General features: G+C 46.5%; 1 protein-coding gene across 1 annotated transcript in view; it reads right to left on the reverse strand.

Annotated features, from left to right (window-relative positions):
* The window catches only part of C22H3orf20 (chromosome 22 C3orf20 homolog), a 49,936-nt gene that overhangs the window by 19,508 nt on the left and 15,053 nt on the right, over nt 1-15,375 (reverse strand). The window contains exons 4-8 of the mRNA XM_018066684.1: nt 14,920-15,064; nt 13,641-13,925; nt 7,489-7,641; nt 6,602-6,722; nt 2,592-2,723 (exon numbers count right to left, since the gene is read on the reverse strand). Coding sequence (XP_017922173.1) covers nt 2,592-2,723; nt 6,602-6,722; nt 7,489-7,641; nt 13,641-13,925; nt 14,920-15,064 — 836 coding nt within the window. The remainder of the gene's footprint in view (nt 1-2,591; nt 2,724-6,601; nt 6,723-7,488; nt 7,642-13,640; nt 13,926-14,919; nt 15,065-15,375) is intronic.

Here is a 15,375-nt window from a genome sequence, read left to right on the forward strand (position 1 = left end):
TGACTGCAACATGTAATCAAAATAAATGATCAGTAAGAACCGTGACATTCTCTTTCCATCCTGAGTCTTTGAAATGCAGCGTGTGCTTTCACTTCCAGCCCATCTCAGCCTCGAGTTGTCACATTTCAAGTGCTCAACAGGCATCTGTGACTCACAGCTACCGTGTTGGAACACAAGGCTTTGGACCTCTAATTGTAGCTCATGAAGGCTGCACTTAGTTAAGGAAACATAAGATGTGAATGACTGCGGGGCTTTCCGAGGCCCAGAGGGCATGTTTGGTATGTGGACTTCAGAGCGACTTCTCTTGGCTGTTTCATGAGGGTCTTAACTGCTTACATCGTGGTTCTCAGCTGTGTTCCAAATTTGAAAGATTATCAGACAGAAGGGTACCAGAAAAAAGATGCATTACTGCAATTTTACAGGGACAAAATTTTTCTATTACCTACTGCCTTGATAAGTCAATGCACATTTAAAAAATACAGTATAAAAAGGTTTTCAAGAAATAAAGACATGGGACCGCATACATTCTGTGTACTTAGGCACCCAACAGTGACATTCAGAGTACGAACAGGGGACCAAACTGACAGAATGGCCTCAGCACTCAGCACAGTCATTTGTCTCAGCCCAGAGGGCCTTAAAACCCTGAGGCTGCTTTGGTCTTTGGTGTGGGGAGTGTAGGCTGAAGTCACAGGCATCTGAGTTTCCCGGCTGCTTGATGAGACCCTTGAAAGAACCCAGCACCCCCTCAGCTTCCCTCGCTCCCCTACACCAAGCCGGTGAAGCTGCATCACAATCACACTGATGCTTTTGCCCCTTCCATTAGACTGAACGTATTTCACAGACAAGAAGGAGTGAGGCCTCTTAAATATCTTTGGCAGGCAATCTAATGTTTATTGAATTAGCTAATCAATTAAAAAAGTTGAAATGCTACCAAAACCTAAGAAAAAACAGTGCAGTGCGTCCCTCCAGGAGAAACCCAAGTGTTCTCTGCATCTTGCTTAGACGGCACTGCTGCTGCTGCTGCTGCTGCTGAGCCGCTTCAGTCGTGTGCGACTCTGCGTGACCCCATAGACGGCAGCCCAGAGGCTCCCCTGTCCCTGGGATTCTCCAGAACACTGGTCTCCAACAAATGTCTGCCTCGCCTGTGCCCACAGAAAGGGAAACTGAGACACTTCTGAGAGTGAAACTGAAGTGAAAGTTGCTCAGTCGTGTCTGACTCTTTGCGACCCCATGGACTATAGAGACCATGGAATTCTCCAGGCCAGAATACTAGAGTGAGCAGCCATTCCCTTCTCGAGGGGATCTTCCAAACCCAGGGATCGAACCTAGGTTTCCTGTGCTGCAGGTGCATTCTTTACCAGCTGAGCCACAGGGGAAACCCAAGAGTGAAAGGGATGGGACTAATAATTTCTGGGCTGACAAGTATGAACCGGGACTGGGCCAGGGAAGACTGGGAGGTGTGGTCCCCCTGCTTCCACTCAAGCAAGCTAATCCCTTGTGCGCAGTGCCAGTGGCTGCTGCCCCCAGGAGTCCTTGGCTACCCCAGTGTCTCACAGCGAATGTCAGCTGTTCTCCTCTGGACTTTAAACTCCTGGGGGATCGGGGACTTTGTCCCCTTCATCCTCTCCATCTCTCTGCAATACTATGGACCAGGCACAGAGGAGGTTCCATGAAGACCCAGTGAACAAAGAAGTGGGTTTCCAGACTCTGCCACTGTCTCACCTGCCCCCTTAGCAAGTACTTCATCTAAAGCAGTCCTCACACTGAGTCCTGGGGCAACAGACACAGGTAGGAATCCCCAGTTCAGTAGAGAAGGCTGGCTGATAAATAAAGCAGTGCTGGAATGAGGGGAATCACGGCTGGGAGGGCTGAGTAAGGGGACAGGAGGGCTCTACCTGGGACAGGTAAAGAGGTGGTGGAGAGGATCAACACACAGGCACCATAATCTTCCTTCAGGAACACACTCCTGCCTACTCATTTGCTCAAGTGGTGTACCAGGGACTGATCATACCCCTCAGCTCCTGGATTGGACATGACACTCAAGCCTGGCCAGTGAGAGCATCACGCACTTCTGGCCACAGAGAACATTCCAGGCATGGGCACCAGATGGAGCCAATGATGTTAGTGTTGGCACCTCTACTGGAACACACAGCAAAGAGAGGTTCTTTTTCTCTTGGGAAAACCAAAGCTGGAAGAACAATGAACCCAGAGAGGCTCATGACCATCTGCTCACCATAAAGTGAGAAAAACTCCTTGAGAACGAAGCCAACAAAGAGGAGGGCCCAGCGAGGGCATGGGGAGATCTTACAGACTCCTTTGAGGGCCTGGACCCAGTCATGTCCGGCGCTGCCTATCCACAGATTGACTTTTCAGTTCACTGAGCCTACACTGTCTCTCCCCATGCTTAAGCTAGTCTGCACTGGATTCTGAGGCTCCTGAATGACACTCAACACAAGTTTCAGAGAGAAGGCAGTACTGAAGTCTGACACTGAATGGTGAGCAGAAGTCCACTAGGCAGGGAAAGAGGCCAGGCCTTGTATGGGGTGAGATGCTCTTGGCTCAGCCCCGGGCGACTGGTCTATGAGCCTTACCCGCTTATCATGCGATATCCCGTGGGGACAGTTGCTGGCCGATATGGGGAGCGTTACTGTCTCATTCATGGAGGTGAAGGTGACCGTCATGGTATCCTGCCCGAGCACCGTCAGCTTCATTTGCTCGTTCACCTGTGGATGAAGGAACCAGGACTCGGTGGGTCCCTGCTTCTGCTATCCCACCTACTGCTTCTGACACACCGCAAAACACAAAACCCCTCTCGGCCTGGGGCTGAGGGAACCAGATCTTTCTGGTTATCATGTTAGAATCTTGCTTTCACGGAGAAGACAAAAGAATCCCTATTTCTCTTTGCGGGATTAGCAGAAAAAGTAAGGATGCTTCTTCACCACCGCCCCTTCCCTTTCCAACCCAAACCTGTAAGCAGCTGTGAAGGAGACGGAGGGATCCAACAGCCGAGTCAGCTCTTACCAGGTTGATTTCCCCCACAGAGACGGGAAAAAATACAAGAAAACAACTATCCAAAGGCTCCTAAGAGTGAGCAAAGGCAGGCAGATTTCTGAGTCAAAACTTAAAACGACCAACATGGGATGAGTTCTCTCTGGCTCAAAGAACCAAAGGACAAAACCTGGGGCAAACTACAGTCACAGAAAAGTAAGGAGAAATTTACAGAAGGGATGGAGAAATATAGTCCTGGGTGTTATTAATAACCAGGCCACAGCTCTAGCTGATCCCTGGACCATGTGCGAACAGTGCAGACTCAAGGCAGCTGGCTTCCAGGGAAAGAGAACACTGAACTGAGATTCGAGCTGCTGCCCACTACTGGTGAGACAAAGTTTGCACTATAACTCTAAGTAAGTCCACTGCCTATTAAACAAAAACAATCAACACAGCAGAACTCAGAGACTCCAAAACGTAACATCCACAATGTCGGCAATCCAAAACGACTCAACATGTGAAGAACCAGTCAAGTGTGAGCCATTCTCAAGGCAACAAATAACCAATCCTGTCTGATATGTCCCAGATGTTGAAATTAGCAGACAAGGCTTTATAGCAGCTAATTTAACTATGTTCGGTAAAGCAAACAAAGATATACTTATGATGAAAAAAATTAGGAAATCTCAGCAGAGAAACAGAAAATATAAAAAGCAGCTAAATGGAAATTACAGAGTTGAAAATAAATACCTGGAATTTCTAGCCCTCACAGGATTAGCACAACAGCAGAATGGAAATGACAGAATAAAGTCAGTGAGCTTGGAGATATATCCATGTAACTTATGTAATCTGAAAAATAAACAGAAAAACACTGAACAACAAGAAAAACAGCAGAGCTTCAGGGACCTTCAGGACAATCTTAAAAGGTCTAAAATACATGTAATTGGAGTCTCAGAAGAGATGGAAAGAGATTGGAGCACTCCCCCCACCCCCAAATAGGGGCAGAAGACTTCCCAAATTTGATGAAAGATGTGAATTTACAGATTAAAGAAGCTCATAAACCCCAAACAGAATTTATATGAAGATAACCACATGCAGACACATCATAGTCAAACTTGTAAAACAAAAACAGAAAAGCTTGAAAGCAGCTAGAGAAAATGAACAATGATTTAAATGACCACAGATTTCTCATCAGAAACTATGGAGGACAGACACAATGGAACATCTTTAAAATGCTAATTTTAAAAAAATAAATAAAATAAAATGCTAATTTTTTAAGACGTCAAACAGAATTCCATACCCGACAAAAATATTTTTTCATAAAAACATTTTCCACATGAAAAACAACAGAATTTGTTGCCAGAAGATATTCATTTCAAGAAATGCTAAAGGAAGTTCTTCAGGCTGGAGAGAAAATGATACCAGGAGGAAAATGGATTTTCAGAGAGGAATGAAAATGCTGGGAATGGTAAACATCTGGGCAGAAACAAACTAGCCACTGCAGCCTTCAAGACAGCATGCAAACTCCTCGGCCTGACATCCAATGCCTCTTGCCTCCACCCCATGATACACACAGCTCCTGGCTTCTTTTCTTGCATGAAAAGCACCTGTGAACTTTTAACAACGCCGCACCGACGCCTAACTTTGGAGACGCTATTCCTCTACCCAGAGTTCCTTCCCTCCTTCTTATCTGTATCTATAGTATGCACATTCGGGTTACACCTCAAGGCCACCTTGTCTTCCAGGCCACCCCTGACTGCACCAGACTCTGCTGTGCATTTGTGTATGCAGCTCTAGGGCCTAGAAGAATGAATTGAAACACACTGCTGAAACACGTGGTGATGTTAAAGCACCCTGCCCACCACTGTTTCAGTTCTCACAAAAGCAATGTGAGGCGAGGACGGAGGCTCTGGTGACCCATCTTGTACTGATGAGACACAAAGACTCAGAGAAGCTGAGTGGTTTTTAGAAAGCTGCACAGCCAGGGTTCAGCAAAACATTAGTACTTGACTCCTCAGATCCTCATCCCAGTTCTCTACTTGGCCACAGTGACATATAACATATGGTGCCTGCTTGCAAGCAACTTACAATCTTTTTGAATTGTAAACTTTTCACACAACTACAAAATGTTAAATATTAAGGCAATAACAATACACCTCTGGACTGGGGAGCTGGGACCTGGTCAAGCAATAAAAAGACTTGTGAAAACTATAAAATCCAGAACCCACGGCAGACCAGATGAATCCGGATCTCTCTGCAGCTGTGTCTGGGGTCTGTTAAAAATGCCATGGGTGATTCTGATATTCAGCCACAACTGAGAACTTCTCCATTGCATAACTAATTGTCCAATGACTCAAATTCCTCATTTCAGTGTGGATTACCTTTTAATCCAGACAGTGGGCCCTGGAAGAAGAGAGAAATGGGCATGAACTGGAGAGCCACAAAGATAGGAAGTCTGAGTAGCGCTTTGAAGGAAGAATGATTTGGATTGGCAGAGAGAGAAGATGTATTTCAGGCCAATGGGGTGGGAAAGGTGAGTCATGTTCAAAGACTTGAATGTTTCTAAACAAAGGTATGGACTACAGGAATTGGCTTATAAGAATGAGAATCTAGTGGCCAATTTAGAGGATGAACAGGAAGGGCAGGAGATAGGATGCGTGAGCCCCACCATAAACTCCAAGAGTGATTCTGTCTGTAACTCTAACCTTGGGTGAATTCTATGTTCTATGATCTTTCTCTGAATCCCAACCCACGAGCTAATCCCTGTCTCACAGTGCTTACCGTCCTCTACCCCGTATAATTCCCCTAGACTTCTAAGTTCCTTGAGGGGTATAATCTACCTTTCTATCCCCAAGGTTGGTGATTTTAAACAATGGGTGATTTTTGCCCCTCAGAGAACCTCTGGTGCTGTCTGGAGATATTTTCAGTTGTCATAACCAGGAGAGTGGGTATCACTGGCATCTGGGATGATACTGATAAATATCCTACAATGCACAATTATCACAAAGAATTACCCATCTCACAATGTCAGTGGTTCCAGGGATGAGAAACTCTGCCATAGGTAAAGTGATAAGCACACCTAATTTGCATTATTAGTAAATTAATGAAGTCAGTTGTTATTTAGTACTAGTAATTCATAGTTAACTTATTACTTAGTAAATCTTTGAAGAATAGCTTAACAATCCAAAGAATGAAAAAAGGATTTTTGTCTATCAGCTACCTTGAATGCTCAGGTTTTTTTTATTTCACAGATAATAAATTACAAAAACAAACACTGATGAGGGCCAAAATAATATAACTTTTCTTACTGCCACATTAGACATTAAAAACAAAACTATCAACTACTGTAGCAGTTAATTCCTAAAATAAATGACATTTTTAACTATAAAACATAACATTGTTAATAATAAAAAAATACAATAGGAAGAATATTACTAAGAAAGGTCAGTACAACAGTTTCTGCAGGCAACTGAAAAGTTCACTTCAGCCAACCGTGGGCTACTGCCCATCAATGTAGGGACCTCTGGATGAGATCACAAGCTCCTAGAGGCCAGGGCTCCCGTCACACAGGCAGCCTCCTGGCCCTTAATGCCCCACCTCTGCTCCCTACCCCTACCTTGTATTCCAGAGAGAGTAAAGTCTCCGTCTTAGAAGTCCAGCTCCACTTGTGGACTACGTAGCCCTTGTGGTCGTTGGTGATGCCACCTTCCTCATCCAAGACCAAGACGTATGGGCAGCTAGGAGAGATACATAAATGAGGAGCTGCCTCCATGCCCCTGAAGGAAGCCCCCATCACTACAGGCTACCAGCAGGCAGGACACTGAGACTCTGCCCTAGATGGAAGAACTGTGGACTCAAGCAAGTAGCCCCACTTCCCCCGCCTAACATGGTCTGAGGTCCCTTCACATCTGTTGATGCTACTTGGGAGAGTCTGCTAGGAAGCACAGGTCTGAGGGAGATGGTGGAGACTCAGGCTAAACCCAAGGGAGATAGAAATGGACTGTGTGCCTGCAGCCCAGGAGCTTAAGCATGCAAGATCTCAGGCACCAAAATGGGAAATGGAACATATGTCTCATGAAAGTAAGTCATTCCTTCCAACACAGCTCCTTAAGAGTATCAGACAAAATCCACATTTGGCTGCCAAGAATATGTGCTACCCATGGCCTCTCCTTCACTGTTTCCTAGTATAAAACACTTCTTTTCCCTAAAAAATTCTTCCATGGACCTAGCTGACAGCCCAGATCTTGGTGTTCTGGGGGAGCAGGTGGAGCAGGGCTTGAGGAGTCTCCCCTCTCAGCAGCTGTGACATGGATCCGGCAAGTAGGGGCCTCAGGGCACCCGTGTCCCTGAGGCACCACCTGGGCCCTGCCACGCTGTCTTCCTAGACCTCTGGATGTGGACCGGCCCCTCCTCTCACCAGGGGCTCCTGCTCTCCACCTCAGTGCCCACTTCATTACCCTCAGAGACTCTCCCATGGGGCCAAGACTGCTCCCACCTACTCACCGGGCCTTCAGGTTGTAGTGGACACAGCCCTGGCCTTCAGCGTTGAACAGGGCCAGGAAGGAGAAGCTGGGCATGTCATTGAAGAGGCAGGTGATGGCTCTCCCTCTGCAGCATGTGGGGATCTGGCACACGGCGATGTTTCCAGAGGGGTAGCTGGCAGAAACGGTTAAGTGGAGATAACAGAAACTCTCCCGGTTCTGCTCTCAGATGCCTCATGGCGAGCACAACACTGTAAAGCAGCTTTCCTCCAATTAGAATATGAATTTAAAAAAAAATCCCAATAGATGCATAACAGGAGTCCCAAAGATGAAGTAGGGGGACAGAAAGAATGTTTGAAGATATAATGGTTGAAAACTTTTCATGGAAGATATGACCGTGTATGTTCACAAAACTCAACAAACTCCAAGTACAATAAACTCAAACAGAGCCACACTGAGACACATTACTATCAAATGGCATAAAGACAAAGACTCTTGAAAGCAGCAAAAGAAGAGACTTATCATGTACAAAGGATCCTTAATATGACTGGCCAATTTCTCATCAAAAAACAAGGTGGCCAGAGGTACTGGGATGTAACATTTAAAGAGCTGAAAGAAAAAGCTATCAACCAAGACTTCTATATTGAGTACAACTATTCTTCAAAATGAAGGAGAAATTAAAATTTTCCAGATAAACTAAAGCTGAGGGAGTTAACCACTAGTACACCTGCCCAACAAAAAATGCTAAAAGGAGTTCTTAAGGCTGAAATGAAAAAACACTTATTGTTGTCACTAAGTGACACTTATTGTCAGTCACTAAGTCGTGACTGACTTTTTGCAACTCCAGGGACTGCAGCACGCCGGGTTCCTCTGTCCTCCACTATCTCCCAGAGGTTGCTCAAATTCATGTCCATTAAGTCGGCGATGCTACCTAACCATCTCATCTTCTGCCTCATCTTTCTTCTTTTGCCTTTAATCTTTCCCAGCATCAAGATCTTTTCCAGTGAATCAGCTCTTTGCAACAGGTGGCCAAAGTACTGGAGCTTCAGCATCAGTCCTTCCAATGAATATTCAGGATTGATTTCCTTTAGGGTTGACTGGTTTAATCTCCATGCTGTCCAAGGGACTCTCAAGAGTCTTCTCCAGCAGCACAATTTGAAAGCATCAGTTCTTGAGCACTCAGTCTTCTTTTATGGTCCAGCTCTCACATTCATACATGACTACCGGAAAAACCACAGCTTTGACTATATGAAACTTTGTTGGCCAAGAGATATCTCTGCTTTTTAATATGCTGTCTAGGTTGGTCACAGCTTTCCTTCCAAGGAGCGTCTTTTAATTTCATGGCTACAGTCATTGTCTGCAGTGATTCTGGAGCCCAGGAAAATAAAATCTGCCACTGCTTCCACTTTTTCCTCTTCTGTTTGCCATGAAGTAATGGGACTGGATGCCATTATCTCAGTTTTCTGAATGTTGAGTGTTAAGCCAGTTTTTTCTCTCTCCTCTTTCACCCTCATCAGGAGGCTCTTTCCTTCCTCTTCACTTTCTGCCATTAGAGTGGCATCATCTGCATATTTGAGGTTACTGATATTTCTCCTGACAATCTTGATTCCAGCTTGTGATTCATCCAGCCTGGCATTTTCCATGATGAACTCTACATATAAGTTAAATAGGCAGGGTGACAACTTACAGCTTTGTCATACCCCTTTCCCAATTTGGAACCAGTCCACCATTCCATGTCCAGTTCTAACTGTTGCTTCTTGACCTAGACACAGGTTTCTCAGAAGAGAGTTAAGGTGGTCTGGTACTCCCATCTTTTCAAGAATTTTCCACAGTTTGCTGTGATCTGCACACTCAAGGCTTTAGTGTAGCCAGTGAAGCAGACATAGATGTTTTTCTGGAATTCCTTTGCTTTCTCCATGATCCATTGAATGTTGGCAATTTGATCTCTGGTTCCTCTGCCTCTTTGAAATTCAGCTTGTACATCTGGAAGTTCTCGGTTCAGGTACTGTTGAAGCTGAGTTTGAAGGATTTGGAACATAACGTTGCCAGGATGTGAAAACACGCTTGAAAATAACTCAAAGACATACAAAGGAACAAAGAACACTGATAAAGGTAACTACATAAGTAAATATATGATTCAGTATTATATTATTTTTGGTTTATAATTATTTTTTCCCATATAATTTGAAAGAACAATTACATAAAATAATAATTGTAAATCTATGTTAGTGGCACACAACGTATATATAAAGAGTTAATTTCTGTATCCATAATAAACTCAAACTAGAAATAAAAAAAAAAGAGTTAATTTCTGTTAATAACAAAATAAAAGAGGAGGAATGGAGCTGTATAGGAGCAGAGTATTATATGCTATTGAGGTTATGTTGGTATTTACTCAAACTAATTTGTTGTCAATTGCAATTAATTTCTTGAGACTATTGTAACTAAGTACCACAAACTGGGTGACTTAAATAGCAGAAGTTTATTCTCTCATGGTCTGGAGTCTAGAAACCTGAAATTAAGAGCTGATAGGGCTATGTTCTCAGAGGCTCTGGGGAAGAACACTTCCTTGCCTCTTCCTATTTTTCTGGTGGTGACCAAGAATCTTCAGGATTCCTTTGTTCACAGACGCATCATTCTAACCTTTATCTCAATCATCACATGATTGTTTTCTCTGCATGTTTGTTTTCTCTTCTTCTAGGGACATCAATAGATGAGGACTCAATTCTAATCCAATGTAACTGCATCTTAATAATTATATCCCATCATACCAGGGAACCACTAAGAAAATAACTAGAAAATATGGAGAAAAGTAAATCAGAGAGCTATGATATAATTCAGCAATCCCACTCTTGGGTATGCTGCTGCTGCTAAGTCGCGTCAGTCGTGTCCGACTCTGTGCGATCCCACAGATGGCAGCCCACCAGGCTCCCCCGTCCCTGGGATTCTCCAGACAAGAACACTGGAATAGACTGCCATTTCCTTCTCCAATGCATGAAAGTGAAGTCGCACAGTCGTGTCCGACTCTTAGAGACCCCATGGACTGCAGCCCACCAGGCTCCTCCGCCCATGGGATTTTCCAGGCAAGGGTACTGGAGGGGGGTGCCATTGCCTTCTCTGACTCTTGGGTATCTATCTGGAGAAAAACATGGTTCGAATGAGCACCCCAATGTTCACTGCAGCATTGTTTACAACAGCCAAGACATGGAAGCAACCTAAATGTCTACTGACAGATGAGCGGATAGAGAAAGATGTCGTACATATATACAACGGAATATCACTCAGCCATTAAAAAGAGCGAAATAAGGCCACTTGCAGCAACATAAAGGGACCGGGAGATTATCATACTAAGTGAAGAAAGTCAGAGAAGGACAAATATCATATGATGTTGCTTATGTGCAGAATAAAAAGAAAACGTACAAATGAACTTCTTTACCAAACAGAAATATAGTCACAGATGTAGAAAACAGGCTTGCGGTTACCAGGAGGGAAAGGGTGTGGGGGGAGATAAACTGGGAGACTGGGGCTGACACATACACACCACTATATAAAAAGCAGAGAACCAAGAACCTACTGGGTGGCGCAGAGAATTGTTCTCAATGCTCTGCCATGACCAATACGGGAAAAGAATCTTAAAAAGAGCAGATATAGTAAATCAACTATATATCAATTTTTTAAAAGATGAAAAAAATTAAAAAGAGTGGAGATTCACTTCACTGTACAGCAGAAACTACTAACTGTGTAAATCAATTACATTCCAATAAAATTTTAAAAAATATTTGTATTAAAGGAGAATGATAGCAAATCAACAACTGAACCTTCCACTGTAATGAACCATTAAACGGAGAGCAAAGTAAAACTAAAGCTACCAGAAGGAGGAAATAATATAAGAAGAGAAAACAAAGAACAGAAAAAGACAATACAGAGAACCCCCAAACCCCCAAACTGTTTCTCTGAACAGCCCTGCGAAGTTAGCAAAACTCTAGCTAGACTGAGGGGTGGGGAGGTGGGGAGGAAGACTCAACCCAACCGTTGCACTTGTGATTTGGCCACAGGAACACAGACGCTGTCCTTCAAGATCATTGGGTCCCACTTCGTCATTTTATAATGCAGAGGAGTAAGTCCCAGAGGGATGCAGGGGCTCGGGCAGGGTCACCAAGAACTGGGCCTAGAGTCCAGGCCTCCTCCTCCGCTCCTCCCACAGCCGAACTACATTAATGGCCAGGATGTGATGATCACTGGGGATGAGGTCAAGCACACCCGCATCGATGGCTCAGGTCTCCAGCAGGAGACATTCGGGATTCTGCGGCAGGGGAGCGAGTATGGATCCCTACAGGCTGAGCTGTGTGCGGGCCCCCAAACCCCTGACCTATACTCGTTCACCCTCTCTGGTGGCAGCTTAACTCACAGACACAGGCTTCGTGAGCTCTGGGGAATGGTCCCATTCAATGCAGTGTGGAGTCAGTCAGAGGGGCAGCCCCACGACCCCTGTGAGCAGCAGCTGCCTAATAAGGAGTTCAACATACAGGGGGCCCTGGAAGCGGGGCTGAGAGAGGGTGATGAATGCACTCATTTATGGCCAGAGAAACAATAGGACTCCTGTGACAGGCACTGCAGTTCTGAATGCCCAGTTCAGTGGAGAGGAAGCCAAAGAAAATGAGAGGCCATGGCTGGCGGACCTGCTGAGCTGCCTGCTGAGACAGCTCAGAGAGCCACCCTCTCTGCCAAAGGTGGTGAACCCTGTATGCTTAGTGGTTTTATTAGTAAAATGAGGTTTCCCCCTGGCTTCTAGAACCCCTGTCCTGCTCTCTGTGGGAGGGAATAATCCTGAAAGGCATAAAAATGGTGCTGGGAAGAGGGCCCTGAATAGAGGTCAGGAGACCCTGGATCCACGCCTGGCTCTGCCAACAGTTTCCCCTGTGGCATTGGGTGAGTCACCCCTCTGGGTCTTGGTTTCCCTGTTGCTACAACGAAGGGACAAGAATGAAAAGACTGGTGTCTCTTTGCATCTCGTCCAACTTAGGCTGCAGAGTCTGGAGTCAGCACCCTGCCCTCTCTGGCCGCAGAGCCTTGCTGACAAACAGGCTGTGCATCTGAGTCCGGTCCAGCTCTAGAGCGTGTTGGGGAGAGGGCAACAGGGGCCCCGTAAGGAGCATAGGGTGCAAGGTGCCTTCCTGATACACTGTTCCTCCCCCGGACCGTTCTCCAAAGGGAGCCCTCTCTCACCATCAACACCCAAATTCAAACTCCTTTCCCTCATTTCAGAAGAAAGCACTCATAGTCAAGTTGCTCCCTCCAAGGTCAAGTGGCACCTTCATTCTATTCACCATCACATATGATACTTGAGAAACATTTGTGTAAAAAAAAGCAATCTGACTCCATTCACTCTAAAATATGCATAACCCTCAGCATTTACCCAACGAGGATTTGCATATTAGAAATCTCACTTTTCGTCAGTCTAGCGTTCTGCAATCCAGGTACACAGACAAGCTGTGGAGGTCTGCAGACCCCTGCAACCACAGGCCATGCTTCCCTGCATGTCTCAGTGCATGTTTCCAGGAAGAGGGTCTACACCTTTCACCAGACTCTCAAAGGGAACATGTGTCCCCCTGGGCCACTCCCACACCCCGAGGCTGCGACCCAGCTGCCCATGTGCTCATGAGTGCAGACAGACTTCTGCTGCAGAGCAACTCGGGCGGGCACATGCCAGGTGGGGCTCTGGGCTGTGGATTAGACTCCAAATACATGGATCTTGTGGGCAAAGTATTCAAGAACCACAGGGCTCATCCAGTGAGCCTGGAACAAAAAGATGAAGACTCTCCCACCTGGACTGAGGGTCTCCTATCATCTTGTCTCAGCTAGAGATGTTCTGTGTCTCTAACCTCTTGTTGCCTGGGAGAACCTCGAAGGCAGAGACCACTGCTATACCCCCAGCACAGGCTGACACGTGATCATACACAGCTGGCCTTGTTGCATCCTGGTTGATAGGACCTGAACTGGAGGCTTGACTCTCAGGACTTCTTCCTCTGACCTGGACAAATTCTTAATACCCCGGAGCACCGGTCATCAGGCTTCTCTGATCAACTGAAAAGCCAAAGGAAGCACCCCGGCTTTATCAAACCCTGGCGTTCTCCGGGCTGAGCTGTGGGGAGAAAGGACCGAACAGAAGGATACTAAACAAAGGAGGACCCATCGTAGAAGGAGTAATGCAACTTGATGAACTTCCTGGGCCCCTTCCACTCCAGAGAGTGCCGGCTGGAGTGGAGGTGGTAGGCAGGAGGCTGGTGAGGGGCGGGAGCATAAGTCTGAGCACCCGGAGGGTGAGGGTGGTGGGAGCTCTGGGTCTGAGCATCCCCTTTGGGGGTCGACATTAGATGAGGGGGCATCTTTGCCCTGTAGTTGCGTATGATGATGGGGTAGAAGATATTCCTCCCTTTCCACGAGACCCTTTCGGCTTCTCTGCAGGGAAGGAGATCAACATGTCTTCTAGCCACTTGGCTCTCACTCACCAGGGAGGCTCCCTGTAGCTCCTCCCCAGCTCCCGAGACTCCCACCCCATCTCCCTGTCCCCGGAGGACCTTCTCCCACCCCAACACCTCATCCTCACAGGTAATGCTTTTAGGAAGAACTGGGAAGGGCTGTACCCCTGTCAGACCACTCCTGGCCTCATTTCCACCTTTTGCACAGTGGTGGAGACCCACGGGGTGGGCCTGTGTGCAAAATGGGATGGGGAGCTGGAGGCTTTGATCCCCTCCCAATCCTGAGGTTACAAAGGAAGACAGCTTCCTTCTGAAATGTCACAGTTATGAGCAAACTGGGTGGCTGCCCTCTACCCAAGCTCTACAGCTGAAGAGACAGTCGCCCAGGAGCTCCAGGACATGTATATGCTTAGATGTGACTACGTTTGAAGTCCTTCATGGGCCTTGCTCCAGGGAACAAGGCAAATGCAGGTTCACCTGCTGGGACTCGTGACCCACAAAATCATAAATATCATTAATCACCCATGTAGATATGTTTTGTTTGAGAGGTATTTCTTTTTTTCCAAAGAGAACATCTAACAAATTGTGTTAAAAAATAAACATGCTTAACTACAAGGGTGTGTAAATTATAGGAAGCCATGCAAAGGGGTCTCACTGGTGAGGAGGCAAGAAGCATTGCCCTGGGTCAGGCTCATTGAGCTAGAGGACCTCAGACAATGCTTTCCTGCTGTGCACTTGGGGTACCTCAGCTTCCTCATCTGCAGAAAGAGCATAAACCTACCTTCTTCATAAGGCTACAGTATGACTGAAAAGGAGAATGAATGGCGAAGGACTAGGGATGTGCGTGTGAAGGATGGCAAAGACCCCTCCACGGTCGCTGGGGGCACCAGGTGGCCAACACCCCCAGGATGCCCCTTCCGCACACACAGGCCATGCCCTCCTCTCCCACCTGCCCCAACCACTGGGGCGCTCACATAACACGACACATCTCCTGCAGCTTCTCCCGGGCTTCAGGGCAAGGGTCGCTCAACTCGATAACCTCGGAGGCAGAGGTTCCCGCTCCTGCTCCTCGCTGCGGGGACGCCAAAGCATCGTCCGCATTTTTGGGTTTGCCTGTAGCTGGAGATGAAGAGGTTAAGGACGGTTTGAGACAATGGTTTCTCAAGATGCTCCTGTTTACCTGGGGAGAGGGGCTGGGGAGAGCAGCAGAGCCGCATCCTTTGAGTCAAAATAACTGGGAATCATTTATGCTTCCAGAGGCAGGAACTCCCAGCAGGTCTTATGAAATAGGCGTCACTCTGTGAGTCAACTGAGTGGGTGTCAAGAACATTCATGCAGGATGGTGAATCCAGCCACGTTTCCCCAAGCGCGGCCTGGTTCTGGATAGGGAGAGGACACCTATGGCTGCCGTGGATACAGAAGGGATTCCT

Source organism: Capra hircus, chromosome 22 (assembly GCF_001704415.2).
Source record: "Capra hircus breed San Clemente chromosome 22, ASM170441v1, whole genome shotgun sequence".
In the NCBI taxonomy this organism is placed as follows: Eukaryota; Metazoa; Chordata; class Mammalia; order Artiodactyla; family Bovidae; genus Capra; species Capra hircus.